Source organism: Phalacrocorax carbo, chromosome 10 (assembly GCF_963921805.1).
Source record: "Phalacrocorax carbo chromosome 10, bPhaCar2.1, whole genome shotgun sequence".
NCBI lineage: Eukaryota > Metazoa > Chordata > Aves > Suliformes > Phalacrocoracidae > Phalacrocorax > Phalacrocorax carbo.
In genome coordinates, this window is record NC_087522.1 from 16,942,170 (window position 1) to 16,962,120 (window position 19,951).

The 19,951-nt window shown below is 45.3% G+C and overlaps 1 protein-coding gene across 3 annotated transcripts; it reads right to left on the reverse strand.

Moving 5' to 3' along the window:
- Nucleotides 1–444: 444 nt before the first annotated feature.
- Nucleotides 445–19,166, reverse strand: LUC7L (LUC7 like). 3 transcript variants are annotated; one of them, XM_064462048.1, is made up of 11 exons: nucleotides 18,975–19,166; nucleotides 18,156–18,226; nucleotides 16,978–17,072; nucleotides 12,028–12,126; nucleotides 11,206–11,316; nucleotides 10,410–10,553; nucleotides 9,789–9,965; nucleotides 8,863–8,951; nucleotides 4,435–4,464; nucleotides 3,326–3,490; nucleotides 445–804 (listed from the first exon to the last, which is right to left on the reverse strand). In XM_064462048.1, the coding sequence occupies exons 4-11, from the start codon at nucleotides 12,121–12,123 to the stop codon at nucleotides 663–665; spliced, it is 954 nt and encodes a 317-aa protein (XP_064318118.1). In that variant the 5' UTR covers nucleotides 12,124–12,126; nucleotides 16,978–17,072; nucleotides 18,156–18,226; nucleotides 18,975–19,166; the 3' UTR covers nucleotides 445–662. The 3 variants fall into 3 exon arrangements, with proteins under 3 accessions (XP_064318118.1, XP_064318115.1, XP_064318116.1); XM_064462046.1 differs by lacking the exon at nucleotides 18,156–18,226 and adding an exon at nucleotides 2,202–2,263 and having other exon boundaries at nucleotides 668–804; nucleotides 18,975–19,164; XM_064462045.1 differs by lacking the exon at nucleotides 18,156–18,226 and having other exon boundaries at nucleotides 18,975–19,164.
- Nucleotides 19,167–19,951: the final 785 nt, after the last annotated feature.

A 19,951-nucleotide genomic window follows, 5' to 3' on the forward strand; every position in this document is an offset into this window, starting at 1 on the left:
CACTGTTTTGTTCACATCCAGTATCTGATCTGGAAAGGTACTAAAACTAGACTTGAGCCCATCTTAGAAATGTGCTCCAGCTGATTTGGTCACCCACAAAGATGGAACAGCTTTCAAAATAGGCAGATCAGGACCAAATTTTGTGTGTGTCTACTTAGCTGGACTAGTGAGGCAACTCTCAAATGCTGGAGACACAAAAATTAGGTGGCTGAGCACTAAAAAACCCACCCACTTCTGAATTTCTTTTAACATACATAAACAGAACAAAAAATTAATTGAGTGAGAACCAGTGCTACTGGTGTGCTCACAAAGGGTCAGGAAGATCTTTTGGAAAGGATTGAAGCGTCACAACATCACGGCAGCTCAGGTGTCTGACCACAGCACTGCCCAACTGCCGTGTTCGCTGGGTGAGGACAAACACTGTGTGTCAACCACTGGCCTGAATTGAGAACAATCCATCCAGATTTATTTATTCCTACTAAAACAAAATCCTGTTAAACAGTACGTAACTCTGTGTCTCTACAAACTCACAGCTATCTGCCAAACAATAAAAATTCCAAACTACAAAAGATGAGTTGTATTCAGTAAATATAAATGGGAAATTTAGGCTTTGTGTAGAATGTTTATCAGACTATTTACAGTGCAACACAGATCATGTGAGTTCAGATCTCGCCAGCTTCTCTCTCTTCTGATCTCTTGGAACGAGATTTGCCATTTGTGCTCTCGTGCCGCCTCTCAGAAGAGCTCTTCTCTTTTCTCTCTCTGTCTCGTGACTTTTCTCTTGAAGATCGATCTCTAGAAGATCTGAAGTACAAAGTAAACCATCGCTATAAACTTCACAACTACAAGAATTTTCAGATACACACACAAAATTACATCCTCTCTCCTAACAGGGCTGTAGCATAACACAAGTTTCTCTCAGAACTATGCCTAGGTACTGCAATGTCGGGAGTGGTGTCTCCCAGGACAGCAACTCCGGTACCTCTCAGCTTTATGTAAGAGAACACCAGGTTTGCAGCCCTGAGTGCTCAGCACAGCCTTTGTTACTCTCTCATTAGAGAGATCCTTTCAAGCTGTTGCCACAGGGGCTCTCTGAGGTCTTCCCTGGGCCCCTTATTAGTTTACTGGGCCATACAAAGTGCCTCCAATTTCTCCCTTGTCACTCACTCAGCTCCGTTTCTGTCTTCCAGAGTGCTTTTTGATTACGCTGTAAGCTAGTGGCTTTCTGCTCAACTACTTTAAATACCAGCTGTATTCTTTGGACTCAAGCGCTTGCTCAGCCCTGGGCTTTTTCTACTTTGCATCCTGACAAGTGTTGTGTCTTTGGCAGCATCCTGGGTTCAACGCCAGGATGATACAGATTTATATTCACAGCCCACAACATGGGCAAATCTTTTTGCAGCCTGCCCAAATGACAGCTACAGATTTTCAGCAGCGCTTCGCTGCATCGGCCCACACAGAATAAAGCAGACGGCTTCATGTTAGGTCCAATTTGAAAAGGCTGTTTTCCTGTATGATTAATGCCAGCTTATCAACTAGCAGCCTTCAAAAGGTAGTGATCCTGAGGAGCTCTAGCAGCCCATATCCCTTCAGAACTAGGCAGAGGCTTTCACAGATGCCACAGAGCCAGGACATTTTACTCTAGGACTCAGTACACAGTTTTTTTTCTTTACAGTCACAAGAAGAGGACCTGGCAGGTACCTTAGAGGTTCCAGCTTTCATTCATGCTGATTGTAAGGCTTGGAAATACTGCACAATTGATACATTAAAACCTTACAGCCCTCTGTATCACACAAGCCATTTCATTTTCATTAAGTCGTGTCATTTAACCAGAAGCCAACGCGAGTCTGATGAGAACTCTTTTCCTTTTCCTGTTCCCACAACAATGCCTGCTGCCCGAAGTCCTCCTACCCTGAGATCTCCAGATCCTGCGACAGGCTCTCCATTCCTTTATACAAGCAAGATCTCAGACCAGCAGAACCTGAATGCAGATTTCATTAATCCTCAAGGACAGAGAAGCTACACCCTTTCAGGGAACAAGGTTTTTTGTTTGTTCTTTTTTTTTGTTTTATTTTCTTAAACTGATCCTGGTCTCTCCCCATTTCTTAGTAATTCTGTGGAAGTATGTCAGCTAGCCAATCCCCCTACAATCTCAATGGGCTGATTTGAATGTGTTCAAGGTTTTCAAAGTAATCCCTTACCTGCTCTTTAGTAATAGTTATTACAGGGTCTTCCTCACTTCCTAATTGTCCAAACTTCTTTTCTTTATTTTTCATGTTCAAGACAGATTTAAAAAAGGACTTTAGTATCTCAGCCATTGGAGAATCAACAGTATTTACACACCCCCCTCAATTATTAACAGACTTATTTTTCCAGACCATTATTTCCCTCCCCTTCATCAGGAATCTTTAAAACCTGTTCTTACCCTTTAGCTAAAGTGACACAAGACATACAACAGGTTTCTTTCTAGAACTGTACTTAGTGGTGGTGCCTAATCAGGTGAGATAGTGCTAAAGCACTCCCCTATTAATTAGGAGCATTTTAAAAAAGCCAGATCTAACTTCAGAAAGCACCTGGTGGGCTTAGAAGGGCTGTAAGGATACACAGTGATTCCTTTCAGTTTTTCTAATACTCTTACATATGCTTGCCTCATCCTTCCTCTAACATAGTGAGTGCTTTGCTGAGGTTCAGAAGAGACGGAAAGCCCTTCTTTGGACTGTAGCGCTTCTCCTCAGTGACAGGAGAATGGTACACTCCTCCTCTTGGATGCCTTTTCCCCCCCTCCCTCTAGTGCAGATTCCTAAAGAAATGCCTGTCTCTCAATGAGCTGCCTTCTTATCCTAACAGAAGGCTTACCACAGATCCCAAATCATACACTTCCATCCCCATGCCAGCCCTGAGAGAAAGAAGGTGGGAAGCAGAAGGTAACCGTAGAAATGTAACATCAGAACTGCCTCTCAGTTACTTGGCTTTTACAGGCCTGGGGAGGCTCATTTAGCTCAAGCAGGCCTTTGTGCTGCTTCTCATACAAGCAAACCAGCAATATCTCAAGGCTTGGAACTGCAAATCAGGGAACTGGTTCTACCTCCTAGACTCTCCTCTCAAGCTGTGATTCGCTGTACCATTACTGCCCTATTGCTCCCACATGAGGCCATCTGCGAACAGCCACTGGGAAATCCTGCTTTGGCCCAGGAGCTGGTACAAGACACTGCAGCTGCTAACTTGAGAAACCGGTCATACTCCTGCTCACTCTAAGGGACTGGGGAGGCTTGCTGTGATGTCAAGGACTCCCCTTTCCAGAAGAACTCGAGTCAGGAATACATACTTGTGTTTTGAACTCCTATCTCTGGACCCCCGTCGGTGACCTCTGCTGTGGCTGCGGGAACGGCTCCGGTGGCGTCTGTGTCGTTCTCGGGACCGGGAGCGAGACTTCCGCCGTTCACGGGAAGCTGATCTCGAGCGTCTTCGCCTCCTGTCCCGAGACCGTGATCTGAAGAGGACACAGATTGCCTCAGACTCAGGAGACGGGCCAGTACATCGGATCTGTACACCCGAGTAACACTCCTGAGTAACAAATATTCAGAGCATAAGCACTCATCCCCCCCCGCTGCATCCCTGCCAACACAGAAGGCAGATCACCCACAGGCAGGGCATCTCCCTCCTGGGCCTCATGCTACCAACAAAATACCAATGGGAATATTCAATTTGCTGGGAAGCTTATATAAAAAGCTCCCACCATTAATCTAAGCATGTGCCAATGCCTAGAGCAGAGCTTACCAACCATGCCTCACTCAAAGTGAGGCCTGTATAAGTAGAAGAGAGGCCAAAGTAAGTGGCATGTGAAATTACCATAACCCGTATGGCAGTCTGCCAAAAGACAGTTTCCCTTGTGAAAGTACTGCACTTTAGAAGCTGATTTGTTTCAGTCTGCTCTAAAAAGAAAACAAAAAGGGTGCCAATGTATATGGGAAGAGGTATAGAGGAAGACTTCCAGGTACGTGATCACAGGGAATGCTGTCACACCGTTAAGGTAAGCTCTTCACAGAGATGTAGGGGCTTTAATCTTGAACCTCTCTATTTTTACATCTGAGGTATTATATATGTAATATTTATATTTCAGACATTAAAACTATGAAAGTATATTAGGTTTATTGAAAAAGGCATCAAGTACGTTCTTAGACTAGCCCTCGGGAGCACACAGCACCCTCTGTCCTCAGTGGGCTAGCCAGCATCTGCTTTCTACCCCAACAGGTGACATTAAGTTGCACAGCACCACTGAAGTGCCCAAGCAGTAGTTCCCATTTTGTTCAGGGAGCAAAACAAAGAGTCTGGGGCGCTGACTGAACTCCATTTGTGAGACCCAGGTAAACCTCAGTAACTAGACAGAAACAGAAACAGACATTTTGGACAACTGTCGGAGAACTGCGCACTCACCTTCGGCGATCTCTGTTTCTTGATCCAGACCTAGAAAGAAGAGTTAAGGAAAAGAAGGTATGATCTAGTTGGCAGGTTTTCAGTAACCACTGAATCAACCCATTCACTCTAGCAGCTCTTCACAGGAACACAATATCCCAAGTAATACGTCCATTACAAAAAAGCTTGCCATAAAAACATTAAAACATTTAAAGATCTTCAATTTGGGGGGCAGGGGAATGGGAATTTGTCAAAAACTGAAGAACTTTGTAGAAACACTAGTTTTTACATGCAGAGCTTCTTGTCAGAACAGAAGTCTACAAACCAGTTCAGTCTCTTAATAAAACACAATGAACCTTTCCAACTTTAATGTGCATATTTGATATATACACTTTATCCCCTACCATCTAACATCAACTAAATCACCTCTAACCTTTTCAAGAAGTGCTCCTCTCCAATCAGAAAGACACTCGACAGTTTTCTGATTTCAGTTTCTTTAAGGTGGTTGCACATTAAAAAGGTTTTAATAAAGAGAAAATACAGGATTTTCTCACTCATCATATTTATTTAACAAACATTAGGTGGATATTTGCATCAATGAGTTTTTTTTTCTTGTTTGGGAAAGACAAACTACAAAAAAAAAAAGAGGGGACACAGGCAAGGGAAGCACTATTACTGAAAAGTAAGTGAGATACACAGAAAATCCTTCATCTCAGGCTTAGAAAGCAACTTGAGAAGAGTGACTATTCTTTCTCACATTTCCATAGCTTCAGAGCTCACGTACAACACTCCAACCTTAATGCTGTAAGCACTAGCTTTTGACAGTCTGTAAATAACAATGTCACAATTCTTTCAACTTCTGAAGAACCATTACTCAGCACCACTTAAAATACCACTCCACATTAAAGACACACCCTCCCTTTTTCTCCACAGCCACGTTTCAGAGCCAGCCTACAAGAAAACTTCACATGCTGTCTGAACTGTCTCTTCGTGCTTTAATTGAGAAGCGGCTAGTCTCCTTGTTTAGTGACTTAGAGACTCACTCTTGTAATACTCCCATCTCCACACTGCATACAGATTCACAGGAGATGTTCCAGTTACACAGCCACAGAGCTGTTCTGGCACTGTAACTGGAGACACAGCTGAAAGTTACACAGACAAAATATAAAAAAGCAATAGGGAAGCATCTATTTTAATAATACCATCTAAAACCATACCTGCATAAGACAAGATTAAGAGAATCAATGTGCACTGATATTCCTTCACAATGAAATTGAATTGTTCAATCATGGTAGGAAGAAAAAAAATTTAGAAAGGAATTCAGGTAGAAGGACTGTAAACAACGTGGAGCTGAACTTGGGAGTCAGGCAAATGAACCATGCGCTGAGGCAATACACAAGATGACCAGATGAAGGAAAAACTGATAAACCAGGAGAGCGAGGCAATAACCACACACCTCCTTTTTCATGTAACAGAACCTGACAGAGCAGCAGGACCTTTTGGTGGTTGTAATTACCCCAAATTCTTAATGTTCCTTTTCTCCTGATCACTTTATTCTGAGTCACCAGTGCACACATCCACACAAAGCCATTCCACATCCTCTGAAAAACCTGGCTGCCCTTCCATGCCTATGATCTGAGCAGGAGTTTGAACAATAAACTCCCGATCATCACTCTCTAGCACTAGACTTCAGAATTCAGGAAGCATCCAACAAAAGAGCACTTTCCTTACTAGCCTGAATCAGTATACAGCAGGAGACGGTAGAAGACTGTTGTCCAGAGAAGTGAGAAGCTGAGCATACATTCCCCCCCGCCCCATTTTTGTTCCTGCATCACATAGACTGTGTGCTGAGTTTCATAACCTGTGTTTTGTCCAACTTCATACAAAGAAAGTCCATTTGGCAACTCCGCTTAGACTTGCTTCCTGGTGTATTTCAGAAGCAAACACTGAGGTCTACTCTTCCAAGCATCCCACCTCTCCACAGAATTTCAGTCTTAAGAGATTACCGGGTAGCCCACAGTCACCAGCAACACCAAACAAAGGACTTGTGTTTTTTTACCACTAGAGGTGAACAACCCAGTTCACTCATTCTTATCTGGAAATCACAGTTTAGCTGACAAATTAATAAAGTCTGTGAGAGGCAGAGTTTCACAATTGAATCTACAGGTTTCCATAGTATGTCACAGTGCCTGTAAGTCGCCAAAGACTTCTGGAAGAGGTACTCTTACTGAACAACACCGTGAAGATACTGCATATGACAAGAAGAGTTATGAAGGAAACATGTTTTCTGTGGTTCCTTGAAGTATCAAGCTCTTAAGAGAGGCAGTCTGAAAGGTGACAGAAGTCACTGATTAGTTTTTGATGGAAAAATGCTTCTGTAAACATGGTGTTGCACAGCTCCCAGCAGACAAGGTACTGAGAAATAGAGAAATCTGGGCTCTAGTCCCAGTTCTGACACTAAGCATTTGCTGGGAAAACTATTTTCCTTCTTTGGGTCAAGTTCTCATTTTGGAGAGGCAAGTAATTTGATCTCCTCTAATTGGCACTCCTGGCTCCTTAATAACTTGTTTTTCTTTAGTATCTGAACAGAGGAGCATACAGACACCTCCTTACAGAGCGAGAGCAAAGGCTGGCCACAGTCTCTAAATAGGGCCACATACTGAACCAACAATAACTCAGACTTTAGGCCAGCTCAGTGCAGTTCTTAAACCCTTCACATTTAAAGCATTAAATATTCAAAAGTGATCTTCAAACCCTCTTATCATATGCATCCATATATGGGCTACCTGTGAACACAAGAGGCTCTTTAACTCTCAAGAACTGAGATAAAAAAAAAAACCAAACAAACCAAAACCAAAAGCACAGACATGCCACAGGAGGAAGAAAGCCAGCATTTTAGGTTGATCCAGAGAACTCTTCCTGAAGGTAACTCTGTTGAGCAATTTTCACATAGAAATGAACTCCAGGAAGAAGAGGCACCATGGAGACAGACACACTGAGTCCAGGTCAAATGTGGTCCTACAGCGTGGGTCTGAAAGAGCCTGCCCCAAAGCAGCTGCATGCAGAGACACTTGTTTCATTTCCATCTTTCTGTCCATAGCAACAGCATCAGTTCCTTTTGATTAACTCCTGCCCTCATCAGCCAGTTCCAGATTCTGCAGCTCCCAAATACAACTGCATTACTGACAGTCTTGCAGACACCAGAAAGTTGTGAGCCTCTATGTGAAGCACTGCAGTTCAGGAGAAAACTGGCATTTCATATGATACCAGGCAATCCACAGGGAGAGAAAACTCACATAAAACACCCTAACTGGAAAATGCATAACAATTTGGGGCTTACATCTTCACAACACACCAAAATCACCATGCGGCAGACCACAGAACACAAGCTGCTTTGATTCCGGTGTTTCTTTACTAGCATTTCCAGCAATGTATACCCAGAAGCCAGCACCATTTTAGAGCATACTGGAGTTATGTGTATCTCATGCCTCAGACACGGATGGCCAAAACATACTCTGCAGTCTACACCAAGGGTCAAAAACAGCCTTCCACAGGCTGCGAGGTTGGTTTTTCTGACAAAAGTAGTACAAAATGAGAAACATGTGAGGTAAGTGGGGAGATGCTGTGACAATGAGAACAGCATTCCTACTTAGCCACTTCCTCTGCCTGACCATTGCAAATAATCACCCTCTCCACACCAGGCTGTTTAACCAAGCTGTTTACACACAAGATGCTCATTCAGTTCAAGTACAGAAGAAATAGTTTTTTCCCCTTCAGCTGGCAAGAGGCAGAGAGCTTGTCCTGAGAATACCAACGTTGCAGCCACTCCTACTGCTCAAGGTTTATACACTATGAGCAGAAGGTGACACACGTGGCCACAACCACCAGAAGCAGCCACTCCCTGAGATCCCTCGGATCCCCTAGGAAGTGTTTTCCAAAGCTGTGCCAAAAGCACCTCACTGTTACTGTAGAAAAGTTCATGAGCAAGACAGGCAGCCCGACAACTGGCTCAGGGATACCAGCTCCATTCTGCTGTCACCACCTAGCCTAGAAGTGAGGAGGGGCTGTCTGGGGAATTTTTGCATGACCAGCGCCTTTTGTGCAGACCTAGCCCTCATTCATCTTAAACCCTCCTACTCAGATGCTGGATAAGGGCATTTTATTCAGGTTGAGATTCCCAAAGGCAGGGACTAGACCAATATAAGCCTGAAGACTACATGGAGCTCACATCTTTCAGATACACAATGGAGGTTAAAACAATACACGTACAAACACTCTAAGGCAGGGGGTTCGTGCATTTGTTTTCATCTTTAACTGAATGCCAAGGGGCTCTCACAGCATCTGGAGCACTTCTAACAGCTGCTCCAGCAGCAGATGCTGCTTTCCTGCAGTGCTCAGATACAAGAAATCAGACTATTTCAAAACGAACTTCACAAAGCTTCCACTTACCGTCTGCCCATTCTCTCCTCTCGTTCTCTCTCCTCTCTCCGTCTCAAACGATCCTGGTTTCTCTTCTCTTGCTTTTCTGCCACTGTTTTCTAGAAAAAAGTTCACATCGTATTTCAGCCATACAGTAATAGGTCAGAGAGGTCTGCAGGGAGACTACCTGAGTAGTAAGACAAAGAACTGTTTCACTGCATTTTGCTAGTTAAAATCTCCATCAAGGTTCTCATTTTCCTCACAACTTCACTACCATACATTAGTGCAAGAAATGCCACTCCCTACTCTGCTTTGAGACCTTTTGCTCTCAGAGACAAGCCTGTAAGCTTTGAGGCAAGGACTGTCTCACCATGAGTATACACAACACATAATGAAACAGTGCTCTGGCCTCATGCTAATGATCAGTCGAGGCACTGACCTCAAAATACTGCCTAGTGAATATGGCACAGGAATCACAACTCTTATTCGAGCACTCTAGAGACCTCTGTTTCCAAGCAAGGCCAGTGCCACAATTCCATTACAAACCATTCCAGAAAACTCCTAATCACTTCAGCTACTCAAGATCTTCACTGACAGCACTATGTGAAACTTCAGTTCAAGCATTTCATTAAGAGGTCTGAAAGTGCTCTTCAATAGTCAGAAATCCATGGTGACAAATTTCAAGGAAACCAATGAGAAAGAGCAATGGTAGTTGCACGCATTGAAGGAAGAAATGACAGCAGTGATCTGGTTTGACTAATTCTGAGGGTACTTAGCTACCCAGAAATCACAGAACATGTGAGGCTACCCAGATCTCCATTTGAAGTTTCAGGGATTCTACAATCAGAAATTTCTGGGGTTCTACAAGCACTCTGCAAAGAATACTGTATGAATTTAACACAAGCATTGAATGACTTCAGAACTACAAGTAGAAGGTTGAAAACAGACAAGATTACCCTCAGCTGGTCCAGTTTCTCACGAATCTGAATGAAACCCAAGTGTAATTTGCCTCCAAAGTGGTCAGCAAGACGCCGGTCGTTGTCATGGAGACCAAGATATGCTGAACAGACTTCACACACACGCAGCTTCTGCTGCTGGAAACTGGATGCAGGCATTGAATTTCGGTATTCTTCCTAAAGGGAGGCAAAAAACCAGGCAAATGTCAGGGAACCATTACATAGTCCAAACCTCCAGGGAAACTCCTGCAGACTTGCCCTGCCACTGTCAAGAATCAAAAAACCACCCTCAGTATAAAGGAGGTGCCATACAAAATGCTTTGCAAGCACAACCTGACAGTCTATCCCTGCAAGCGACTAGTGACCAAGTATTTCAGAGGACAAATCCGCCCCTGCCCCAGTCAGCTATCTTCACTAGATAAACATTTTTTAAAAACTGTTCTTCATCTATGACACTACACTGCCAACTGCTTGCTGGCACATGGCCAGCTGGAACTGAAAAAGGGGATGCTGACAACACAGGAAATATATGAGGTATTTTATATATAAGGTATGAACCGTCCAGCTGTTGGTCATGTACTCAGCCTACTACTACAATTCATAGGAGAACCAAGGCCATACCTCTGCCTCTTTCTTTTTTGCTCGGACTTTCTCCACTTCCATCAGGATCTTTTGAGACTCATCAACATTTCCTTCAGCTCCCAGCTGTTCAGCTTTAGCTAGGAGCTTTCCAATGTCTTCATTCAGCTCATGCACTTTCTCTGCCTAAAGAGAATAACATGCTTTTAATAAGGCAAAAACCTTGCTAAAGCTTGCAGGATGACTCTTCCTTTTTATCTAAAAGTTATTGTTTCATAAAAGTAGTTGGTGAAAGATGACCATAGATCTCCAAAAGTCAAAGGCATCCCAAGTAAAAGGGATTGGTGGACCAAGTACAGGCAATGCAGTCACAGATAGAGAACAAAGAGAAAAACTAGACATAGAGAGGGCATCATCAGTTCTGCCACACACAGTGGCACATTTCTGGCTTGCAGAACAGAACAGAGTCTGCAAAACCAGCTTCAGAAATGCTTTGTGTCGTCCCGATGAAGCAAATTCCTAAAGAGGAACCTCCATGAGCATTTACTAAGAGAAAAGACAACACTCATGGGACAGATTTACTATTCTAAGTTATTACATTAACATTAGTTTCATTGCCATGCTAAAGCAACCTGTTTTAGAGTTCATGTTTTATGCTACTATGGCCCTCTGAAGTTTTTCACAAGAATGGCCAGAGTGGCAGCATTTGAGGACAACGGCTGGAATCCACAAAGCCTTTGTGGAGTCTAACTTCCCAGTATCAGTGGTGTCAGAGACAACAGAGCACCAGTGCTCTCACACAGACTGGCAGAACAAATGGTTAATGAGAGGATGATACCTTTGCAGACACTTCAGCACTGATCTCTTCCTGTGTCTCAGCCAGGCGTTTCTTGGCCAGTTCTGTTCTCCTATCACACTCTGCGATGAAGGATTCCAGGTGATCCATCGCCTGCATTTTCAGACAAAGAAGTGTGAATAAAGATGCTACCTGTGCCAGATCTAGCTTTGACAGCCACAGCTAGCTGGTGCAATCCCTGTATAATGCACACCCAACCTCAAGAATGGATGCCTTGAGGAAAAAAAAAAAAACACTTTGCAGAAAAAGTAAAATTTGACCCCTGCCCTTAAGTCTGTTATCTGCTTGGAACCTGACACAGTTCCTTTACTCTGACACATAATGGAATGCTCACATGAAGACTGCTTTGCACTGGAACTTCCAATGCATGAGCAACAGGTGTAAAGACAAAAGCAGTGGAATAACATGGAAAGGGAAGACAGAATTATTCTTCCACTTGATCTGTTCCATCACAGAAAGCTAATCCTGGCAAAAGCAAAGCCACAGAGCAGGTAGCTTTTAATGTCAACTCTCCTGGGACAGGCTACCATGTTACGACGACCTGGTACAGAGCAGCAGGTGTGGGGTGCAAGGAATGCCAGAGGAGCCTCCCAGCTAGCTGTACTAATGGGGTTGCAAGGACCATTACTACTTTTACTATTTCAAGTCAGCAATCAAACCAGCATTCTGAAAGGAGCTGCACATTCTTGACAGATAACACATCAAATAACATGGCTAGCTGAAATGCCCACTGAGTCTTATTGTTCAGCCAAATAGCTTCAAGACGCAGTTTACACAAAGTAACAAAAATTTCTCCTTACTCACATCCAGCTCAAAAAACAGGTCTCTCTCTTTACTTGCAATCTCATAATCTGCTCGCAGTGCCAAGTCATGGATCTTTGTACATTCTCCCAGGTCCATTCGCTGTTGAAAAGGAAAAATCAATGTAAGAACCTTCCATTAATTCAACAAGCAGCAGATACTTAACTCTTGCCAACTGTATCATATCAAAACCCAGCCCCTTCAGGAAAAGGAGACTCCTCTTAACCTGTCAATAACAGAACTAGCCAGAAGAACCACATGCTGGCTAGAACACCACCCCAAATGTTTTATGTCCAGTCCTGCTCCTGGTCTAGGTCACAGCACAGCCTTAGAAACTGCTATGAGTGAGCTGGGAAGCTGCAGCACACTGCAGTAGCAGCTCCTTCAATAGACCCTAACTCCAAATGCCTCCCATTACAGAGCTATAGCACAGCAAAACATACAGATTTGTACCCTGTTTAAAGCTCACCTGGAAGAGCGCATCTGTGTCAGGATGAGCCCTAGTAACATACTGAAAGATACCAAGTCACAGAACACAGACAAGTATCAAAAACAAGTGGACTTAAGGAAATAAGGGGCATGGCCAGTAGAAAAGCACAAACCCTCGCTCAGCAACAACAGACTCGTAATGCTAGAGCTAGCTCCTTCCCACATTCAGCTGCAGCCAGGAATTTTAAAACCAAAGGTAATTCCTATGCATAAGTCCATCTAATGAGAGACTTTTTGAGAGCATCTCCCTTCCCAGAAAGCTGACTTCCATGCTGCCCTTCACTCCTATTGCAGTTGACACTACTTAAATTTGTTATTTTTCCCCAACCTAGGAGTTAACAGCCACATGAATTGAAGTTAATTATGCTCTCAAAAATGGAAACTACATTTCAACATTATCAACATATAACAGAGAACATTTCTCTTATTCTTCAAATAGAAAAAGAATATGGCATTTTGAAAGCCAAAATAATGAAAGGCCTAAGTGTGAGCCACAGTACAAACAGCAGGGTGCATGTCATTGCATGAAGGAACACCCCCAGCCATCCATCCTCTTCTCTCCCAGTCACCACCAGTCCCAAGAAGTCCAAACCTGAACACAGCACAACAGGTGTCACCTCACTGAACTGCAGAAAAAAGCTAAATACACCTAAATCAGGATCATCACAGAATCCCTGCGGAACATCACAAACTAGAGCTGGGGGTGCCAGGGACACCTGTGTGAAGCAATGCACTCAGACAGCAGCAATGAAGTGTTCAGAATGAAGCAAAGCAACTAAAGCAAGCTTCACCAGGTAACACTCAGATATTTAGCAGTTATCTGTGTCATTAGCTTTTCTTTTTTAGCGAAAGAAAACAGGTCTGGAAGAGTTGCCACTATTTAGCGTCCCTCATTTTGCAGATTTACCAGAATTAGGAGGCTACAGGCAGCAGGCTACAGAAACAGCCACTGCATCCAGGAATAGTCCTGCTGAGCTCTCTAATGGTAGAAATTTAATGCCTACAAAAAAACGCATTTGGTAGTTTCAGAGCTTAATCATGTTCATCTTCAGGCAAGCATCTTTAAAGAACGCTAGTGAGCCACTGTTGTTTTACCACAAAAATCACTTTCCACAACATCAGAGCATGATGTGACTTAAACCTTTTATTCTTATGGTCACTCTACTGAGATGCCTTTCCAAAATAGGGAGAAAATAGTGATATTCCATCTGATTCTCAAAGATCATAAGTATTCTTATCTGAACTCTTCTTGCAAGCTGATCCGCTAGCCTCACTTCAGAGAAGGGTCTCCAAGCCAAAACTTCAGAGAGCCAACAGTGTGCTCCATATTCCTCTCCCTGTTTGTTAAAAGGCAATGAATCTCTCAACCTCTTCCTCGAGGGGAGGACATTCAGGTTTCACCAGTATACAAACCTCAAGACTTCCTCCACTAGCCCTTCTGTCTCACAGAATCCTCTCATCTCAAGGAGGCCTGTCAGCAAATACCCACCCTTTCCAGCAGTGATCATGACTTGCTCCTGTCAACACCCTGGCTGGTTTATAAGACAAGTGTTTGGGACAGGAAAGCAGGACAGCCTGAGTAAAGATTTAACCCCCCATACAGAGAAAGATTTAATACATTTAGATGCCACTGAAAATTAGTCCTGCTTACATTTGCTGAGCAATCCACATTCCGAGGTATCTCTTATGATGTCTACGAAACTGCTAACTCTTGGAAATAATCAGAGCTACAGGGTTTCGCCTAAGTAAAAAAGGAAAGCACAGACCCCCCCAAAACAATTCTGCAGCCTACAGATTTCAGCTTACTCGTAACTCCCAGTGGGAGACACAATTAATTTCCTGAATGTAATTTCCATGCTACATTCTACCTTGCAGCTTTCAGACTCATCTGTCCACTTATTAGTGGAGCTAAAATTCAGGAGGATTACCAGCTGATGCCATCATCTATGAACGCGCTGCAGTACTTCCACTGATAGAAATACGCTTATCATTAGCTACAAAGCTAACTCAGTGCAGGCCACTAACAACCTACTGACAAGTCACCTGACAACAGCACACGTGCATATTAAACTAACTTGTGTTCACCCAGAATTTTCCTCCTTTCCCATGGAGACCAAAAAGAGAACCATTATACCTTATCTAGTGATAAGTTTAGACAAGTTTCTGGAGCCAATGGCTCTTATAACCAGGAACACTGGCCCACCTAAATAAAGCAAACATCAGCATGCCTTCTGCAGCTCTCAGGAATATTCCAGAGCTTTATTTACAGTCTGGACTCCATCTCTTACTCTGCACCTGATGGTCAGTGAATGGGACTCCCTCACATTTCACTGAGCACAGCTACCCAAGGGATCCAGCTTCCTGCTAGTCTCCAATCAGCCTCCCACGCAGGACTATCTGCACATGCGAAGGATACAGAAGGATGCAGCAACAATGCCTTCAGGGGAAGGATGCAACATAATCAGCATCAGAAGGCTTGGAGCACCTGTTGGAAGTTTCCAGAAAAACCCATGGTCCTGATTTCTGCAATAATACACATCCAGAGATGGATGGTACCCCATCCAGCTGAGGCTGGTTCACCCGTGCAGCTCTTCCCTTAACAGAGCACAGTGAGGTGCGAGCAAACCTGACCAAGATCACAAGGAAAGCCTGCACAATCCAGTTAAGTTTCATTCTGGCTGGTAGCACTGACAGCTGAAATGCTGTTCCTGTTCTGGACATCACATGTTCTTTCAATACAGACCTGTGCCATCAGTACTTTTTCTTGCCCCTAAGAACCTGCTGACAGCAGCATGAGAGCTCCATAGCTGCTTAAAGGCCACCACAAGATCATCTGAATGACCCTTAAGATCGCTTGCACAGAAGCCGTCTTCCTTCCTGCTCCTGTGCAAGATTTGTAAGTGCAAATTCCACAGGAAGAGGGAAGAGACAACTCACTGCAGACAAGTAACAGAAGGAAGAGAAACAGATTTCTCAATATACTTGTCTGCTCCAGGAGACATGCAATGCATCCAAACACCTCAGACTTCCTCAGTGCTTTGGCGCTAGCTCTAGCAGTCACTCACATCACTTAATTCAACCCCTTCAACTCACCATTTACCTCCTTCCTGGAAACATGGCAGAACAGGTAGAAGGCAGCCTGCATATTCAAAACACAGTTTGGGTCCCCAAAAGATGTTGTAGAATCTCATGTCAAAAAATATACCCTAACAACAGTGAACTGCACAAAGGATATAGGTGGGCAGGTGATTAAACAGCTTTAAAATTCTGAAACGGAAGAGAGGTGATACAGAGGACAATGGAGCGACTGCTGGAAAATACATGTGAGCTTCAAATTAATAACAAATAAATAAAGAGATATATAGAGATTGATTTTTGATTATGCATCTTACTCTGCAATAACAGCCACTGAGACGCTAAAGTGCGAGTGCTCAGAGCCGAGACAGCTTTTGCTAAACCTTTTTCTACTAGTGCTGCCACAGAGTCTTGCTATCGCAACGACAGAGGAAGGAGCACCTGCCCTCCCCTACTGTGTCAAACCCAGCTCTTGAAATAACAGCAGGAAGGGCTGTAAATAATGACGGTATCTTTACACAATCTGGTTAAGTGGATGGACAATGTGAATCACCATTTACTGTCAAACAGTGAGGGTGAAGATGGATTTCAAACATCCATATTCATCTCCATCCTGCAATTCTGTGATACAGCAACAATTACAAAAGATTTGCACCATTTTCTTTTGAAAGTTGGACTGCATCTTTCATCTGGGCACCTAAACTGAATACTTACTTTGCAAGATCTTGCTGTTAAAAGCCCACATCACCTTTTGCTCTCAGAGAGAGCACATGAGCCAAACATTTGAAAATTGGCCACCTCTGTCCCCAGAGGGCAACAGTGAAGGAACTGACTCAACTGTTTCAAACCAGTCAGGCAGAGTGACACTGCTCAGTCCAACCAACTCTAAAGACAAAGTCGGCCGGAGCTGCAACCTGCCATTAGCATGCCAACCAGTAATGATGAAAAATGGCCATTCTATCAGGAGAATATCACGTGGTTGGAGAGGGGAGACGATTAAGGATTATTGCAGCTGGTGAGAAAAAATTGCTAAGCTGAAGATGTAACAGTGAACTAGAGCACCCAGGACAGCAGGCTAGCTACGATCTTGTGACCTTTGCAGGGCAAGTTTCAGACCCTAACATCTCAAACTGCTAAAAGAGAAAGAATCTTGCAACTTCACATGGGATTGTGAGAGGAAAAAAAAAATGTTTCAAGCAAACTCTGAGAGCTCCTGACTTCAGCAGTTCCATACACAGGTCACAGAAACTGAAGTTAAAATTGTGACTGCTCCTTGGGCACAGAAAGTCTGATCTGTTCTAGAAGTAACCTACGATGCACTAATGAGCCCTGAACAGCTCTACCAACACCTGTCTCGCCAGAATTCCTTATTACAGAGAATATACTTACTGTTCCAGCCAGGATATCATGAGGACAGCAATCCAGAAGGTGGCTCTTGCAAACGCGATCGTCTGTAAACTTCACCCTTTGTCTGGTTTCATCTCCTGAAATTCATTTGTGGTTTTAAATAAGGAGACATTAGAATACTGATAAGAGAACAAAGATGTCAGTATGATCATTTCACCTCTATATGCAGATTAAAATACTTGGTGTTCCTGCTCCCCAAAATTACTCAAAAAAGCTTAGAGGGTAACAGGATATTCTGGAACACTTATAATTGGCAAGAAACACTACTTTAGCATTTATTCATCCAGTACACCATGTTAAACACAGCATTGGCAAGCCAAGTAACGTCCAAGGCCTGTCATCCATATAAAGAGACAGCACAGCCAGAAGAGAAAAAAAGGAGACAGACAATCTGGCTCACAGCCAAAATCTTTTACTTCCCCCCCCCTTTTTACTGTGAAGAAAGGGCAGGAGGTACCAAAACCCACACTATTGGAGGGCTATGAATCACAAAACAGGGCTGTGCTGGACGGTTTTTATAGGCGACTGCTATTTGTTCATCTGATAATTAAGACATCGGTCCATTTCATTTGAAAACCAAATATGCAGTGTGCTTTCCAAGGCCGTGCAAAGACGAATCTTGTAGGTCTTGGCCTGGAACTCGAAGCGTGCTTCCCACCCATGTCCCACCCTCAGAAGACATTTTACACTCAGGAGCCACTTAAACAAGACAATATCAGGAAAGCAAAAAAAATTAAAAAAAAAAAGAAACAAAGTTAGTCAATACACACTGCGAGCTCCAACATATACTATACCCATCTGCATTCTTCAAGACCTCAGCTGCAGAATTTTATGCCCACTGTTGAAAAGTTTTAAAGGAAAAGTTTTCTTGCCCACACCTGCAGTAAGGAAGTCAGGGGAATGATACATAAAAGTAAAGGCAAAGTGGTAATGGTATGTGACAATTTTAAAGCTCATCTGTGTATATGACACAGGTATGTGTAATACTAAAGTATGAATATAGTTTAGGATTTGCAAGCATCCAGGAATAATGTCGTGTCTACTGAAAATGGTTCTTTATTTTTTTTTCTTTCTAAGCTACACTTTTAAAGTTACTTGTGAAAAAAAAGCAAACACTTTTTTTTTTTGTTATAACAGCTTTAAAAATTGTTGTGACTCACGGCTCGATGAACATGAGGCTTTTCTGCAACTCCCTTGCAGATTGATGTAGGCAGGCAAAGATACACTGAACCTTTATAAATAAAATAGAGGGGCCACAATTGTTCAGTTTGTATGAAATAAAAATATGGGAAGCAATTCAATAGCAACTCAATACACAAAGAAAGAAAAGCACTTATTCACTTACGAAACAAAGTGCAAAGTACCTGAACAGCCCTGCTAACGTGCCAAAGAAAATTTAAGTACTCAGCAAGTCGCAGAAGGGAGATACAAACCGCAGCGGGAACATATTTTGCACAGGCTGTCACATTTCTTTTCTTGGACAACAACTACAACGGCCGGCTCCTGCAGGCACACCTACCTACATGCCTCTATGTACAGCGTGACCTGGGCACGGAGCTTTCCCTAGAGCCTCCCTGCGGCAGCCGGAGCCCAGAGCGGAGGGCTCCTCCCGGGACTGGGCCACGCCGGGCGCTTTCTAAGGCCAGGGGCGAAGCAGGCTCCTCCGCCGGGCAGGCCTACCCCTACCGGGCTCCCTCTGCCGAGCTCGCTAGACCGCCCTGAAGCGCGGGCAGCCCCGGGCCCGCTCCGCCGGCCCGCCCGGGCGACCGCCCCGCCCCGCTCACTCGGCGGGGCCAGGCAGCGGCGGGGCGGGCTAGGGCTCCGGCTCGGGCCCGCCGCGTCCCCCGGCGCGGGCGGAGGCCGGTCGCGCAGCCGCAGGTCCAGAGCGGAGGCAGCGGCCGGTCCGGGCCGAGCCCCGCGCGGCTGAGGCGGCCGCTAGGCCGCGGCGTTTCCTGCAGGCCCCGCCCGCCACTACTCACCGTCCCGGGCCGTGCCCATGAGCTGGTCCAGCAGGGCCCGCATCTGGGCCTGGGCCGACATGGCGGGGCGCGGGGCCGGGCCGCAGGTCGCGGCGGGCGGGCGGCTCCGACCTGGGCCTAGGCCTGGGCCTGGGCGGCGGCGGCGGCAGCTCCGGCCTCAGTGGCGGCGGCGCGCAGCAGGCGCTGGGCGGAAGCGACCCCTCCCGCCACCGCGCGGCATGCCGGGACGGGTAGTCCGCCGGCGGGGCGGGACGGCCGGGTGGCACCAAAAACGGGCCTAGGCTCCCCACCGGGCGGCTGCGACGGGCCCGGCCCCCATCAGCGGTGCTGCCCCTGGGTGCCACTGCACCCGCCCCCGGGGCTGAGTGAGCGTGGGCCCAAGAGCTCAGCAGGAGCAGCTGCCAAGCTGTGCCAGGCCATGCAGAGCCATGTCAAGCTGTGCTGAGCCATGCCACCCCATGCCATGCCAAGCAGTACCAAACCATGCAGAGCTGTGCCAGGCCATGCTGGGCCATGCCGAGTAGTGCCAAGCCATGTGAAGCTGTGCTGTGCCGTGCCGGGACATGCTGAGCCATGTCAGGCCATGCTGGGCCATGCCGAGCCATGCCAGGCCATGCTAAGCAGTACCAAACCATGCAGAACTGTGCCAGGCCATGCCAGGCCATGTTGAGCAGTGCCAAGCCATGCCAAGCTGTGCCGTGCCATGCCATGCCAAGCCATGCCGAGCAGGAGGGTGACATTGGGTGACATCAGGGAGCAGACAGAAGGGTGCCCATGGCTTATCAGCTCCCACCCGCCGTGTTTGCCCAGCGGTGCCCAGGAAGGATGGCTGCTGCTCCCATCCTGGCGTTGGTGATGTGAGTGTTTGGAGAGGTGAAAAGGAGCGCTGCAGTGCCAGTGCTGATGCTGGTGCTGGTGCTGAGCTCTGCCCCTGCAGGGTGCTCCAGGGCTGCTGGCCTGGGGAGGGAAGTGGGTGA

What these genes read in the sequence shown, in the direction of transcription:
- LUC7L (XM_064462045.1), bottom strand. Translation starts at nt 19,035, where the DNA reads ATGTCGGCCCAGGCCCAGATGCGGGCCCTGCTGGACCAGCTCATGGGC. An exon ending in ATGATATCCTGGCTGGAACA is followed by an intron (nt 12,127 to 16,977) that starts GTAAGTATATTC and finishes CCTTTTCAACAG; the next exon opens with CGAATGGACCTGGGAGAATG. An exon ending in AGAAACAGAGATCGCCGAAG is followed by an intron (nt 3,491 to 4,434) that starts GTGAGTGCGCAG and finishes TGTCCTCTTCAG; the next exon opens with ATCACGGTCTCGGGACAGGA.